The 17113-nt window shown below is 39.5% G+C and overlaps 1 protein-coding gene across 1 annotated transcript in view; it reads right to left on the bottom strand.

Annotated features, from left to right (window-relative positions):
* The window catches only part of MYO3B (myosin IIIB), a 636303-nt gene that overhangs the window by 161849 nt on the left and 457341 nt on the right, over positions 1-17113 (bottom strand). The window contains exons 30-31 of the mRNA XM_036744020.1: positions 5669-5729; positions 4376-4475 (exon numbers count right to left, since the gene is read on the bottom strand). Of these exons, the coding sequence (XP_036599915.1) occupies positions 4376-4475; positions 5669-5729 (161 nt within the window). The remainder of the gene's footprint in view (positions 1-4375; positions 4476-5668; positions 5730-17113) is intronic.

Here is a 17113-nt window from a genome sequence, read left to right as displayed (position 1 = left end):
TTCCCTCATTTTACAAATGGTGAAGCCGAGGTCCAGAGAAATTAAATGACTGGTCAAGATCAAGATCATCTATATAGTAAGAAGGAGCCAGGATACAAATTAAAATCCAGCATATTTTCTGCTGAGCTATGTTGCCTTCTCGCTAACAGGATAGCAGTAGTTCCTAGGCTATGGACTGCAGACCCTTGCAAGGGGTGTGGAGTAATTACCAAGGGTCCAGAAATTCATGTGTATATCAAGGATTGATCTTTAGTAAGCTCTAATAAAATACTGAATGTGACTTAGTATAACATATAAGCAGACTTTTTTGCAGACTGAATGTCTCATACATACATGTATTACTATTTCTCAAAATTATGTGTTTGGTCTCTTTATTTTCTTTTCTCATTCCTTCCTTCCCTCCCTCCCTTCTTTCCTTCCCTCCCTCCCTCATTCCTTCCTTCCTTCCTTTTTCTTTCTTTTTCTGTTCATCCATCCATTCTTCCTTCCTTCGTTTTTCTTTCTTTCGTTCTCTGTCATTCTCTCTTTCAGGGGTGAGGGTAGGTAGAGAATCAGACCTATGATTTCATCTGTGTAGATGACTCATGATATGAAAACTCTTTCCACCAATGCAGATCAGCATATATACTTGCAGTCTTAGAGAGTTGCCTGAGGTACTGAGAAGCAAAGTAACTTACCCATGGTCACATAGCTGGCGTGTGTCAGAGGCAACGCTCAGACTTAAGTCATATTGATCCCAAGACTAGACCTCTCTCCACTAATCCACACCGCTTTTTAGATGTTTTGATAAATGAAGTATAAATTCAATTAAAAGCTTGATTGATTTTATAGGGGTTTTTTGTCAGCATGTTTTTTCAATCAACAGATATAAATAGTGTATTTACTATCATGTTTGGAGTTGGTGAAATTTTTTAGAGTTAAGAATGGGTCCTCATTCTATATAGTATAGCATTATTCTCTATATTGTTGTTGAGTCTTTTCAGTTCTGATTCTACATGACCAGATTCTGAGTTTTCTTGGCAGAGATACTGGAGTGGTTTGCTCTCCCCTTCTCCAGTTCATTTTACAAATGAGGAAACTAAGGCAAACAGGATTAAGTGACTTGCCCAGGGTCACACAGCCTAGTAAGTGTCTGAGGCCAGATTTGAACTCAAGAAGATGAGTCTGTCTGACTTCAGGCCTGGCACTCTACCCACTGCACCACCTAGTTGCCCATTGTTCTCTATAGAATATAGTAAAGAAACTATAAATACATCCTTATAGCACTTAATCATTTCTTTTTCATTCATTCATTCATTCATTCATTCATTCATTCATTGCCTCTGGAAGGCTACTGTCCCTTTTATAACACCTAATGCTCACGATAATCCTAAGATTCAGAAAATGCTTAACTTACATTCAGAGCTCTTTATTTAAGAAGATACATAGGAGAGTTTCTAAGTAAAATAAGAAAAGCTATGCAGTTTAAAGAGCTTTTTAGGTATCTGGGAAATGTCACTTATATTGACCAGCTCATTTCCCAAATCTATCAGGTAAAAAGGATGCTCTACTGTGGCAAAAACAGTCAGAACTCCAGACTTTTCTATTGGGGCAGCACAAGTTAAATGCTTTAGATGAGGAAGCAAAGTCCTGTGCTTTCTGAATACCCTTTACCTGCTGCATGCAATCCCTTCCTATTAGGATATGCAAAATGAATCAGCTCCCAATGTTCACACTCATTAGGCAGTGGTGTTTCATAGAGATATAAATGTTAAAGCCAGGATCACAGAGATCACCTAGTACAGTCCCTTCACTGATAGTTCTCCTGACACCTATACTCAGGACAGTTGTCATGATTTAATCATCTTAATTAACATTTCTTTCTCTTCCTCATTTAATAAAGTACACAGGTTTTGATGAAGTCATTTTTTACCACATGTGAGAACACAGTTGTGGTATGTTGGCGTTTTTGAAATCGAAAGTGCCAACATACATTTTTTCAATGTGACTATGAACAGATTAGAAAAAGACTACACACCAGCTTCCATGAGGAATTGAGTTTAGATCAAACATAGGCCACTGGTAGAGAAGAGCATCATTCAAAAGGGAACAGTTGGTTGGAAAGCAATTTTGTAGCATATACTATTTGCTATAAACTGGTGACTATTTAAAATACACATACACATTCTCCAGACTTTCTTCTTTAATTTCTCTTTGGCACTTCTTAAGGTTAGAGGCAGGTGTGTATGCAATGATAAGCATTCATGTTTACCTCTGAAAAACAACTCATGCTAATTTTTTCTACTAGCAGGCTGTACCTATTGGGGGTGGAGGTGGAGAAGGAGTACTAATTGATTTGTTTTTCCGTTCAGGACTATGACAGAGGCATTTAAAGTGAGCTGTCACTTAAATAGTGTTTCATTGCATTCTCGCTTCTATTACAATTTCTATGGCACTGAGAACTCAAAAATTCATATTTATTACTAATAGCAACCAAGCATGTGAAGAAGTTGGAATGTTCAGAAGTTTTGGTTTCCTTTTATAGAAGAAGTGGTTTTCTTTTATAGTTATTCATTTAAAGTAAAATATTTTTATTTTTTCTCCTGAAAACCATGTTTCATGGTGAGACTTTTGTTTTCCTGGGTTACCTTCTCTGTTAGTTTATCTTGTTAAGTTCTTCTGTTGAACAAACCAATATTGCATTTACACATACTGAAAAGCAAGCATTCTTTTGCTTTTTATTTTCTCCTCCTTTTCTTCTGTTTTTCCCCTCCTCCATCTCAGCTTCCACTTGCTGTTTAGAGGGAGTGAGGTGGAGCAGTGCATAGAGCACTGGGCCTGGAGTCAGAAAGACTTATCTTCCTGAGTTCAAATCTGGCCTCAGACACTTACTAGGCTGTGTGACCCTGGGCAAGTCACTTAATCCTGTTTGCTTCAGTTTCCTCATCTATCAAATGAATTGGAGATGGAAATGGTAAACCACTCTAGGACCTTTGCCAAGGAAACCCCAAATGGAGTCACAAAGAGTTGGACCTACTGAAATGACTGAACGACAACAATTGTCAATACCTTAATGTAAAGTTTTACTGAATCACTCTAGGAATCAGAATCACCACTTTGCTCCCTCTTCTTGTGCCCTCCCTTCTCCCCAGTGTCTCCTTACCGCATCCGTAAACACTGGCTTGGGGCATGGAAAATATTTCTCCTTGACAGGTTTATTGTTTAACATATATCTATTTAAAAGAGTTCTGCTTTGATGGGCACACCCTCTCTGGTCTGTCTCCAAGAATTCAAGCTCCATATGGACTGAAGGTCATATTAAATTTATAATGAATTTCCCATTCTGTACAACATTTCTACAAAAATTCTCCCTAGTCACTGACAAATAGGCTGTGGAGTAAGAGAATGACAATAACACGTCAGGTATGGGCTGAGAACCATGCGCCTATGTCAGAAAAAGAGATCATGCATCAGAGGTTACCACCAAAGCTTTCAAACTGGAAAGGTTTCTTCCCTTGAAGTGGGCTAAAAATGCACATACTCTACTTTGCATTTTCTTTTGGCTCATGAATATTCCTCATAATCAGTTTGGGTCTTTATGTAATTACAAATCATAGTTATATACAAGCATGAAATTCAACTTTTTATCGCACTTTGTAACATGGAATTTAGAAAAAAAAAGTACCAGAAGTGACCACTTTATAGAAGGCAAAAAAGATAGGACCGATCCTACTGGGGAAAAATATGGCAATATTAGTGAAAAGGATAGAATCACTCTCTACAGAGATGCACTTGGTTAGTCAGTCAATAAGCCTTTATTGAGCACCTACTATGTGCCAGTCACTATGCTAAGCACTAGGGATACAATGAAATACAAAGGACGGTCTCTGCCCTTGAGGAGCTGTACTATGTCAATGCCCAGATTCCAGATTTTTCTCTTTGGCTGAATAATTTCACTAAGATGCAAGCCAGCCATCTGTCTGTCTTTCCTTTTATAAGATGGAGTCAGTTTTGAAGCTGCTTCCTTGTTCAGAGGCCTTAAACAGTAGGGAGAAATAGGGTTTCCTATATACATTTTCTTTCCTTAGAAGGAAAGTTCAATTTCATAGAGCGTAGAGAGTTGATTATATCCCTTGATTCAGGTTTCTTTTCCTGCTATTCTGGTTCTGACACCTGAATCCTTTGCTCCTATTTCCAACAAACCAGCCCAAGTTGACTTTCATGTCTGTAGATAGGGAGCATACAATCAATTCCTTTCCTCACTGATTGCTTTTTGCCTTCTGGAGTGGGCTGCTGGAAATGACTCATCAATAAATAAACAAACATACAAATAGCACAGGCAACAGGCTTATTAATACTGAGAGCAGTAACTTTTTTTCCTCAGGGCACTTCTTACCTGGCTTTTGTGAGTCTTCCCTAGGACTTGAGAATAGAAGATCTGGAGAACCAGCAAATACCCGAGTAGACCGTAGTGAATCACTCCTGGAGACTGCACGCTTCAGAAGGAACCAATTGGGGAAAGAAACCATTTGTACACTGTGGATAAAGGAACCTTGAGAATGCTATTCCTATTTATCTAAGATAGCCCTTAACCTTTTTGGTAATGAAAGAAGCAAAGGCAACGTGATTCACTTTTTTAAATGTTCCAACCCTGTATTGGAATGAAGTGAGGCTACTGGTGACTGAAACTAGTCACCTGTGTCTTGTTAGCATTTTTTCTTTCTCCCTCCTTCCTTCCTTCTTTCCTTCCTCCCTCCCTCCCTTCCTCCCTTGCTTCCCTTCTTCCCTAGCTCTCTTCCTTCCTTCCCTTCCTTCCCTCCCTTCCTCCCTCACTTCCCTTCTTCCCTAGCTCTCTTTCTTCCTTTCTTCCCTTCCTTCTTTCCTCTTCCTTCCTTCCTCCCTTTCTTCTTTCTCTTTCTTTCTTTCCTTCCTTCCTTCTTTCTCTTTCTTTCTTTTTCTTTCTTTCTTTTCTTTCTTTCTCTTCCCCTGAACTTGTATACCCTCATACTCTCCCAAGTTCATTCTAGACCACAATCTTTAAAAAAACAGCTACATGCTTATTTTCTCTTACACTCCATTTGTATCTATAAGCAAGGAAAAGGGGGGGGAACCCCACTGACCTATAGGAAGGTATTAATCTACTTAACATTTCTAAGTACATCATCCAAAGGATTTTGTTTTTTTAATCTTACATATGCTCAGCAGAGTTACTGGCAAAAACTGTACATTTTCTTCATTTCATCCTTTCAACATCAAATACTGAGCAGCCAAAATTGGATCAGACTTCAAAGCTGGCTCTGTGCTCCAAGTCACAGAGCGACTCCCCCATTTCACATATTGAATTCGAGCAGGATATCAAAGTGCTACCAGAGAACCTCGGGTCCTCACTCAGAAAGAGGCTCTAACATCTGTAGAAAGTGAAGTGCGCAGACAAATCACCTCAGGGAGCAGCTCGCATTTATTCTCAGCAGCAAATTTCCAGCCTTTTGATTCTTGTGTTCACTATACCTCCCTGTCTTTCTACTGAACTAGAGTTCTTTAGCAAGCTGGCTTTTTTGTCTCAAAGACTTCAAAACCTCACTAACAGTTTCATGTGGGGATGGCCGGACTGAACAGATAAATCCAGGTATCTTTCATACCCGTGTGAAATTAGACTACCCTGACATGGGGTGTCCAAACTTTCAGTTACCTTGTTTATTTGCTGGTAGAGAATATCACACTCCTTGGGAGAACTCTGGACAAGCTGTTGCCTAAAAATAACAGTTAAATTTTTTTCTTTTAATGAAAGAAGCTTCAAATTGATTGTTTTCCCTCCCTCACCAAAAATTCATCAGAGAACACAGTTTTATTAGGTTCACATGTTGCTTTGTCCTTGCCCTTCTCTCCCCACCCCTATCCCCTGATCAGAAGGATATGATCAGCTTCAATTAGGCATATCCGAATAACGGTTCTTAAATATTACCATACAGCTCCAGCCAGCTCTGGGATTCCAACAACAGAAAAAGCCAACCGTAGTGTTTACAACCATGAGATGAGAACAAGTCCAGCAAGCACGTCTGCCTGATGAGATCACCCCCACACAGAACTGAGAGAGCTTCGAGCAACTTTAAAGTCTAGTTAGTCTCACTTGTTGTTGTTATTCAGTCATTTTAGTCGTGCCTGACTCTTCCTGACCCCACTTGGGGTTTTCTTGGCAAAGATGTTGGAGTGGTTTGCCGTTTCCTTCTCCAGCTCATTCTACAGATGAGGAAACTGAGGTAAACAGGGTTAAGGGACTTGCTCAGGACCACTTGGATCATAAGTGTCAGAATCCAAATAACATAAGTCTTCATGACTCCAGGCCTGGCACTCTACCCATTGTGCCACTTAGCTGCCCTTAGTCTAACTGTATCATTTTGTAAATGAGGAAACTGATGCCCACAGGGAAAGGGACCCACTTACTATCCTACACCTGTGTAGTTTAGTTGGAATTTGAGGTTAGGGCCACTTTCATTTTTCTCTTCCAATTCTCAGCACCTAGTAGGTGCTTAATTTCCTGAGCTTTAAAATGGGGATGTTATCCCCACACATATAGCATCTACTTCATAGGGTCATCATGAGTATCAAATGAGACATCCGTAAATCAATTTATATACTAGCTAGCATTGCTATAACAATTCAAAATTTGCAAAGTGCTTTACAAATATTACTTCATTCAATCCTCACAACAACCATAGGAGGTACATTGTACAGATGAGGAAACTGAGGTAAGCAGTGGTCAAGAGACTTGCCAGCAAATGTCTGATGTCAGATTTGAGCTCAGATCTTCCTGATTCCAGGTCCTGCGTTCTAGCCCTGTGCCCACCTAGCTGCCTAATTTACAAAGTACTATATAAGTACCGGCTAACATTAGAAAGATTAAAAGTAATATAAAAGTAGGACCAGGAGTCGAGTGACTCTGGCTAGGTAATGATCTTGACATGGAGCTGTCACTGTTATTACTGGACTGGAATTATAATAATCTCCTACAGAGAAAGTTGCCTGAGGCAGAACAATATGGCAGCAAAAGTTCATCACTGGAGAGCATCCTGGAGCAGGAAGCAGGGGTTCTAGGCTTTTCTCTGTCACAGTTGTACTTTGGGGTTGACCATTTCATCCCTCTAGACTTTCCTCATTTTCCACATCTATTTAATGATGAGATTGGACTAGATGCTGTCTGAGGTCTCTTCCAGCTCTTTGATTCTATGGCTTAGTCACCTATGGTCTTTATTTAAACTGAAATACACAAAAAAGCACTGAGGTATGGTGTAAATAATGCCAGACTTGGAGTCAGAAGACTTGAGTTTGGGGCTCGTCACTTACTTGCTATTGTACCCCTTTTAAACTTTCCGAGGCTGTTTCCCTATCTGTACGATAGAGATAATGACATGTCCACAGTTTTACAAGGTTGTTGTGAAGATCAAATGTGTTCATGTCCACAAGTCTCTTTGTATGTGTAAATCTTGAAATTGATTATTTTGACTATTGGAGATATTACTACCTTTCTAGTCTTCTGCCCAACTTTGTGATTCAGTGACACTTGCCTCCTTGTGGTTGCCCACACAAGATGCTCCATCTCCCGATTCTCTCCCTCTTCATCTCCATCTCCTGGCTTCCTTCAAGTCCCAGCTAAAATCTCACTTATAAAAAATTTTCCTGATCCTCCTTAATGCTAGTGCCTTTCCTTCATTAATTATGTACCCTTTATCCTGTGTGTATCTTGTTTGTACATAGCTGTCTGCATTTGGTCTCTTATTTGTTTATTTGTTTAGTGGGGGTTTTGTCTCTTCCATTAAACTGTGAGCTCCTTAAGAGCAGTAATCAGTTTGTTGCCTTTCTTTGAACCCCCAGCACTTATCACAGTGCCTAGCACACAGTAGGTGCTTAATAAATGCTTATTTTCCTGACTTGATAGTACCTTGGGGGTCCATCTGTTTATGGGAGCATATAAGCAATATAACTGTGTTTGATGATGTGTCAGTGCCTTTCAAGGAATACCAGAATATTACAGCATATTTGGGTGAACTTTCAAATTGTGAGTACGCCATGTAGTCTAGCAGATATGCCCTTCTTGTGAATCTGGGGCTTTGGGGGCTCCAGGGCCTTACTCTATAGCCCTTAAAGTTCGAGATCAATTACAAAAAATCATAGGCTTTATAGTAGTCGAGTTTTCCCGGGAGGTCTGCTCTAGTCCCAAGATTGCCCTAAGGATACAAAGGGCCATCAGAAAGACAGGTTGATTCAGGCCCCTCCAGGAGTCCTGAGAGGATTTAGAGGCAAACCAGAGAAGCTAGTTTGGTCTGGGAGCTATGCTCTTATCGTCCTTCCCCGACCCCGCCTCCCCACCTTTACCCTACTCAGTTTGAACATTTGAAAAGTCCTCTAACTGACATGGGCTCATAGGGACCGAATGGACAGATGACAACCCTTATGCTCTCCCACTGGGAAATGTCACTTCAGTTTCCTCTCCTCCACACTCAAACCCTTAGGAATGATCCATCCTGCCAAATTTTGTTTTGCCTTAAACAGTGATCACACAAGTCAATTCTCTTCCAAAGTTGAAGTGAATCTTAATTCCCTGCCAGTGACTTCACCAGGCATACTGATGTCTGTTTCATGGTAGGGAGAATTGAGGGGAAGTCTTAAGGGAAAGATAATCATCAGTTCCTTTGAATAAGAATACAACAGCGTCATTGAGCCTTAAGTCTGCAAATAAGGTCCCTTCCGCTATTCCCCCATTCCCAGAAGCCCTGGAATTTCCAGTTATCATGGATGCCTGTGGATACACATGGGCAGTTGTGTGTTTGTGACTGCATCACTGGGTTATATTAAAGGCTTGTGCTAAATGATAAAATGAGGAATCTACAGCTAAACTTCAAATCAAGTTACCCACAAGCCTTAGTCATTTAATAGTCTCCTCTTGTTTGTTTTAGTGAATGATGTCTTTTCAGAAATGATAACTTTTGGCTCACTTAATTGTTGAGAATGCTTCACTCACCAAAATTCAACAACACTCCCCTGCCCCCGCCACACACGCACCTTATTCTTTCTATTGAAATACCTACACCACTGTTATTTTGTTATGGGGAAGAGAGGGATCCTGAGGAGAAGAAGAGGTTGAGAACGTCTTAGGAGCTCCCTCTTTTTTGTCACCAGGGGTGAGGGGCACTATACTGAAGATAGGCAAAGCTTTTCGGCTTTACCCTGGAGTCAAGCTGGTTCTTAGCTTTGAAAGGACTCAGCTTTGTCAATTCACCTAGGGGGTAATCAGGCTCCAGAGGAAAGTGATTCACAGGACTTGATTTAAAAACCAGAAGGCCAGGGTAGTAAGCTCTCCTTTTAAAATCACCATTGTGCAGATGACTCCCAACTTTCACAGGAACATAGATTTTGAGCTGGAAGAGACCTTAGGGGCCATCTGGTCCAGCCTCCTAATTTTACATATGAGGAAACTGAGTCTCAGAGAGGTGAAGTGACTTACCCATAGTCACACAGATAATAAGTAACAGGGGTGGGATATGAACCCTGGTCTTTTGGCTCTAAAACCAGTGTTCTCTTCCATTGTCACAACTCTAAGCTATTCCTTGAGCTCCAGTTATTAATTTCTTTTATATATAATTTATTTTATTTTTGATTAATGGAATAAAACAAGCATATTCATAGTACAACAAAAACTGCCTGCTGGGGGTATCTCCATCTTGGCATCATAAAGGCATCCCAAACTCAACAGTCCAAAACTGAATTCATATTTCCCTCAACCCTGCTCCTCTCCCCTCAATTCTTTATTTCTGTCTTCTCTGTTTAGTTACCAATCTTCTCAGGTCTTGGAGGCATCTTTCACTCTTTTCTTTCTTTTGCTGTGCCCCACCCCAAACCAATCAGTGGCCAAGTCCTGTTAATTATATCTTCAAAGAATCATAGAATCTCTATGACTGTATTAGAAGGGTTGGAAGAAATCTCAATGGGCTTCTAGTCTACTTAACACTTGTACCAGATAGTGGACACATGGTCATTCTGTCTTTCTTTGAAGGCTACAAGTATGGTGAGGGGAAGCCTGCTTTAGAAGAGGAAGCTGTTTCACTCTTGGACAATTCTCTTAGGAAGTTTTTCCGCTTTCTAGCAAGCCTAAATTTGCTTCTTTGCAACTTTTACCCATTGCTCCTAGTTATGCTCTCTAAACTCAAACAGAACAATTAGAGTCCTTCTTCCATATGGTTGCCCTTCAAGTTCTTAAAGAGAGCTATCCTATTCTCCTACATCTTGACTTCTCTGAGCTAAAGGTTCCCTGTTCTTTCCACAAAGCTTCACAAAGCATGAACTGAAGACCTATCATTATCCTTGTGATTTCCCACTGTGTATCATCCAGATATGAACTAAACAAAAAACACTAAATATGATCTGACCAGTGTAGAGTACAGCAGGATTGTCACCTCCCTTGTCTTTGTTGCTTAGGGAGACATTTGGGTACAATGGAGTCAGAGGACTTGGGTTTGAATTCCATTTGGCCACTCAGACAAGTCACTTAATGTCTCCAGCCCTCAGTTTCCTCATCTGGAAAATGAGGAGGTTGCACAAGATAAACTCTGAGGTCTTTTCCTGTTCTAGACCTACACCTAATGCTTCTCTTAAAGTAACCTAAGATCACATCAACATATTCTGCTACCATACCACACTTGACTTATATTGAGCTTAAAGTCAACTATAAAACTCCAAGAACTTTTTTTAGATGAAGTGTAAACCACAATTCCTCCATCTTGTATGCGTGAACTTGAATTTCTGAACCCAAGTATAAGACTTTAAATTTATCCCCACTGAATTTTATCTTATTAGATTTGACCCAGTCGTATTTTTCTTTTTGGTCTATCTTTCTGGATCTTGATATCCAGTGTGTTAATTATCTTTCCCAATTCTGTGTTATGGGCAAATTAGATAAGTATGGCTTCTATGCCTTTAGTGAAGTCACTGATAAAAATGTTAAAACAGGATAAAGCCAAGTAGAGATCTCTGGGCTGCTCCTCCACAGATCCCTTTCCAAGTTGACCTCAAACCGCTAAAGACCATTCTTTAGGCCAAGTTATTCAACCATATCTCAACCTTTCTATTAACCCTTCTAATGTAGTGATTATTATCTCTCCATCTTTTCAATAAAGACAACATCCAGTCCCATCAACAAGCATTTGTGAACTTCTTACTAAAAGCATAATATTAAGTACTAAGGATACTGTGACAAAACACCCTGAGCTTTGTCAAATGCTTTGCTGAAATATAGGTAAACAGGATCTACAGCATTGCCCTGATCACCCAGTCCAAACAGGAAATGAGGATTGCCTCATGCCACCCATTCTTGTGGTCTCTTTGTGATGACTCTGTTCTTCCTGGATGTTCCCTAGCCATCCATTAAGAAAAACCTTCATAGTATTTCTTGTAGTGGCTCCCCTTTCCATTTCCATCAAAATCGGTAGAGTCCAGGATATCATCGCTTTTCTTCTGGGCTAGTGTAACAGTTTTTTAACTGGTCTTTCTGGTTCTAATTTATTACTCTTCTATCATCTTCCACATTATGACCCTATGGATATTCAAATAACTCTGAGGTATCACCTCATACCTGTCAGATTGGCAATGTTGACAAAGAAGGAAAATGATAAATGATAAAGGGCCTGAGGAAAAGAGGTGTATTAATGCATTTCGGTGAACCTGTGAATTGGTTTAGACATGGTAGGAAGCAACTTGGAATGATGCCTCCAAAATTATTAAACCATTAGGTCCTTTGGCCTAGCAGTACCATGACTAGGTCTCTAAATACCCTCCCCACTCCCTTGAAAAAAAATCAAAGAAAGAGGAAGAGGACCCACATATGCAAAAATATTTATAATAGCTTTTTTAAAATGAAGGCTAAAACCTGGAAACTAAAGGGAAACTCATCAATTTGGGAATGGCTAAACAAATTTTGGCATATAAAAGTGAGGGAATACTATTACCCTGTAAGAAATGATGAAAGGGATGGTTTCAGAGAAACCTGTGTGAACTGAGGCATAGTGAAGTGAACAGTACCAGGAGAATAATTTGTCAATAACAAAAATATGCTAAAAACAAACTTCAAAAGAGTTAAGAACCAATTATAATTTCAGATGAGTCATGAAGAAAGATATTCCCTGCCCCCTGATAGAGAAGTAACAGATTCAGGGTGCAGAGTGAGAGAGACATTTTTTGGACATGGTTAATGTGGGAATTTGTTTTACTTGACTATACGTACTTGTTATGAGGTCTTTGTTTTCCTTTCATTTTTTCAGTTGGGACGGGGACAGAGAGGTAGGCAGGAGAGAAAATAAATTTTGGTAAATTGAAAAAAAATTAAGGACTTGAAAACCTTGGATAACTCACCACTAATTAGGTTTATAAGCTCCTTATTTTGGTTAGGAGTCATTGCATACACATGTAAAATAGATGGGGGCATACATGTGCATATACGAATAAAGCATTTATTGAGCACTTAATGTATCCCAAGCACTGGGAATACAAAGTGCTGAGAGAAACCAGGCAGCCCATGCGCTCAAGGAGCTTCCAGGCTAGTGGGAGAGACACCACCTGGGGAAAGTTTCAGTTTATTCCAATCTACGGTCTCTTAAATATAGTCCATGTTCCAGTTCAACTGAACTGTTCTCTACCTCACTCCCCATTCTCATCTTGTTCTCTCCTGTCTCTATTTGCTAATAAATAATAATAAAATAAGAATAATATAGTAAGAGATTTACAGCTGGATAAGACCTTAAAAGTCATTAAATTGGACTTTAAAATCCAACACTTTAATTTTTTAGAGGAAATGAGGAGGGCATAAAAAACGTTAGGTGATTTGCCCAAGGTCACAAAGACACAAGTAGTGATGCAGAGATTTTAACCCAGGTCCTGACTTCAAACCCAATGCTTTTTCAACTTTGTTGTTCAGCGATGACCGATGCTTCATGACTCCATTTGGTATTTTCTTGGCAGATACTGGAGTGATTCACCATTTCCTTCTCCAGTTCATTTACAGATAAAGCTGAGGCAAACAGGATTAAGTGACTTGCCCAGGGTTACACAGCTAGGAAGTGTCTGAGGTCACATTTGAACTCAGGTCTTCCTGACTCCAGGCCTGGTGCTCTATCCACTGAGCCACCTAGCTGTCCTTTTCAACTTTACCCCATTATTTCCTTCTCTGCAAGGCCCAGTTCAAGTGCCATATCTTCCATAAAGCCTTTTCCTCATCACCCGCATGTCCCCAAGTTGAACGCCGGTTCCCTTTCCTCCATCTTCTCATAGAGCTCTGCCTGGACCTCTCCTGCAATCAACATGCTCTTCCTTCTATCCCAGTTACCTGTGCATACACGTGTCATTTTCCTATTAGATTATGATTCCCTGAAATCAGAATCTATGTCAATATCTATTTTGGTATCTTTGATGCTCAACATGGTACCTTGCACATAGCAAGAGCTTAATATATATGATCTCATGCAGATTACCTTCTTTCCTTTAGGACTTAGAATTTCTAAAATCATGCTTTATGCATGAAGCAGCAAACATAATAAATACAGCTGGAAAAGAGGTGGCTCTGGAATCAGGAGACTGAGGCTCAAATTCTACCTTCTATACACACAAGCTGTGTGGCCCTGGGCAATTCTATCTTTTCTGGGTCTCAGTTTCTTCACCTGCAAAATAAGGAGGTTGGACCAAGTTAGTCTTTGAGGTTCCTTCCAGTTCTAAACCTTCAATTCTGTAAGGCAGTGGTAACTGCTTGAGAGGAAAGGACTCATAGACAGTTCACAATGTAGGAAGGATTACAGCTAATCTCATGCTGTTGTTTGTTGTTGTTGTTTTTGTTGACCTCACTTAGATAAGTATGGCTTCTATGCCTTTAGTGAAGTCACTGATAAAAATGTTAAAACAGGATAAAGCCAAGTAGAGAGTCTCTCACTTGCCGATCCCTTCTTTCTGTTTGGAGGTGCAGCTAATTTAGGGGCAGCTAGGTGGTACAGTGGATAGAATGCCAGGCGTGGGGTCAGAAAGACCTGAGTTCAAATGTGGCCTCAAACGTTTAACTAGTTGTATAACCCTGGGCAAGTCACTTAGCCCTGTTTGCCTCAATTTCCTCATCTATAAAATTAACTAGAGAAGGAAATGGCAAACCACTTCAGGATCTTTGCCAAGAAAACCCCAAATGGGGTCACGAAGAGTCAGACATGCCTGAAATGACTCAACAAAAACTAGCTTATGAAACCTGTAGCTTCTGTCTACTTCCCACAGGGCCACCAAATCCAGTAAAAAAAAAAAGGGGGGGGGCTTTATCTTAATTCCTTTTCACTCATGCACCTCAGATAAAATTCAATTATTTGGGCCCCAGAAATAGCAGCCAACTCACCATAATAAAAGAGATAGGCCCAGATCAGGATATAATTAGAGCGATGAAGAACTATTTGGTGCCTGAGGAGGGTGGATTTAGAATAAGAAGAAGGACTTTGAGGTCAGCTGTTTTCACAAGGGGTGATAATGTAAAACAAATAATCTCCCCAAGGGCTGAATTAAATTTAATGGATGACAGAGCTATAATAGGCTATTAAGGGAAGTTGGTGGGGAGACCACCAATTTTTGACATCCAGCAAAGATGATAACCATACCTTTCCGCACAGTATTTTTTGGTGTTGCTGCCAGAGATGGAATACTGCTTTGAACTGATTCAATATGCCGGCTTAATAATTACTGGCAGGACCTAATATTCATTCATTTTTTTCATTCATTCATTCATTCATTCAGTGCAATCCCTGTCCTCATGGACCTTAGAGTCTAGCCTAATTCTTACATCCTTATTTATGTTTTTACAAAGAATCTGTACATTTGGACTATCTGACGCGACAGTATAAATGTGGTATGAATTTCTCTGCATCATTAGTATGTAAATCATATACACATATTTGCATAAGGTGGGTATTTTATATTTTTCTCACACATTATCTTTTGAATGTCTTTGAAGATAGGGATTGGGGAATAGTAATGGAAAATGTTTTGAGGAAAACACAAGTTGAGCTGAAATGTATCAGAAGAGTACAAGCTGATGCATAATTTACATGAGACATTACACAGCTAATGTTCCTGAGTAAATAACTTTTGCTTGATGATAGTAATATTTTCCACCATTTACCACTATACCAATTGCTTGGACAATCAACAAGTTATTTTTTGAGCGTGGACTATGCTGTGCCTAGCACCTTGTTAGACATTAAAGGAAACAGCGTAAGACAGGTCCCTGTTCTCGAGTTGTCTATGTTCTTTTTGGTGAGATAAAAAACCAAATCTAGAACAATTAAGATCTTCACCGTGGGACTGGGGATGTCACTAACTTTATGAGGCGCAGGAGTTTGGGAGAGTGATAAGCATATGTTATATTGTTAGGCAAAGGTTTCTTGGAGAGGATGAGGTAAGAAGCATCCTAGTTTAGTTTTATCTAATTTTTTTCTGATCTACGTTCAAGCCTAGTTATAATGAGGCTCTACAAAGTGAATTGTGTCATAGAAAAGGTGTTAGAATAGGAATCAGGAGACCTGGGCTTTAGTCTTCCCTTTCTCCCCCTTAGTGTTATTTTATATGTTTTATCATTTCAGTCGTGTCCAACACTTAGTGACCCTATTTGGGGTTTTCTTGGCAAAGATCCTGAAGTAGTTTGCCATTTCCTTCTCCAGCTCATTTGACAGAAGAGGAAACTGAGGCAAACAGGTTTAAATGACTTGTCCAGGGTCACACATCTAGTAAGTGTTGAGACTAGATTAAAACTCAGGTCTTCCTGACTCCAAATCTTGTACTCTATCTGCTGTGCCACCTACCTGCCTGACATTTTTTTTGTATGATCATGTATTTTATATTTTGTATGACCATTGAGCAAATCATTTAACCTTTCTAGATTCTCAATCACCTCATTGAAGGAATGGACTTAATGTTCCCTCAGGTCCTTGCACCTTTTATGTTCAATGACTTTCTGCTATTCATTCATCAACATCATAACCTGTGTGATATAATGGATAGAACACTAGATTTGGAGTCAGAAGGTCTGGTTTTGATTCTGGCTCTAACATGTGTGTCTTTAGGTAAGTCATTTCCCCCTCGGGGCCTCAGTTTTCTCATCTGTAAAATAAGGATTATTATACTGAAAGCTATAGAGGTATAATAATCTATGTATAATATGTAGTAATATAGATTATCATACCTGTAGTTGGTAGAAGGAACTTTCTTGCAAGGGAACTCCTTACTACAGTGAAATCACAAGCCCACACACACACACACACACACACACACACACACGTACCTACAGTAGCCCATAAAGTTATCATGAGGGTCAAATGAGAAAAGGTGATATATTCTTGTTGATGCTACAGAAACTGTCAGAAAGAGTTGTGATAATCCATTCTTAATTTCTACTATTTTTGTCCTATGTCGATCAAGCCAATTAAATTTCTCTGTGAACTGCTTTTTGAAGGCAATTTGAATTGATTTTAATGACAGAGTAGGAGAGACTGATCAGAAGGGATCCCAGTTCTGTTTTCTGTTTTCATTTGGGATGCTATGACTTTTCTCATTGTTCTACTCATCAGCGTTTCTGTTACAAGTTTTTAAAATTCTTTTTCAAATTGATAAAAAATTCCAAATTCCTGAAGCAGATTTACCAATAGCCAGTCCCTATACACAAATATGTAGGTGTTCACCTTCTCCAAAGTAAATGACCACAAACAGGTGGTGAAGCTCTAAAATTTGTCCTCAGATTTTCTAAGTTGACATAAATGAGAGAGGAGAAAACAGTTGTTGTGGTCTTTTTTTCTTTTAAATCGGTAGCTTTAAGAAAAATTACAACAGGGGAGAAAAGAAAAGGGAAAGTCTGGACAACATAGATTTTGGCAATTACTAATTTTTCCCTGGTTCAAATTAAACAAAATGTCTGATAACCTTTAAATTCACAACACATTGCATCTATTATATATAAGGGAATGTGCTAGGTGCTAAGGATCCAGAAAAACCGAATGATCCGTGACCTCAAGGAGCTTACGTTATGCTGGGAAATACAACGGGTAGACAGAAAAGTGGGCAGCTAGGTGGCACA

This window comes from Trichosurus vulpecula, chromosome 2 (genome assembly GCF_011100635.1).
Source record: "Trichosurus vulpecula isolate mTriVul1 chromosome 2, mTriVul1.pri, whole genome shotgun sequence".
In the NCBI taxonomy this organism is placed as follows: Eukaryota; Metazoa; Chordata; class Mammalia; order Diprotodontia; family Phalangeridae; genus Trichosurus; species Trichosurus vulpecula.
This window is presented reverse-complemented; position numbering and strand designations above follow the sequence as displayed.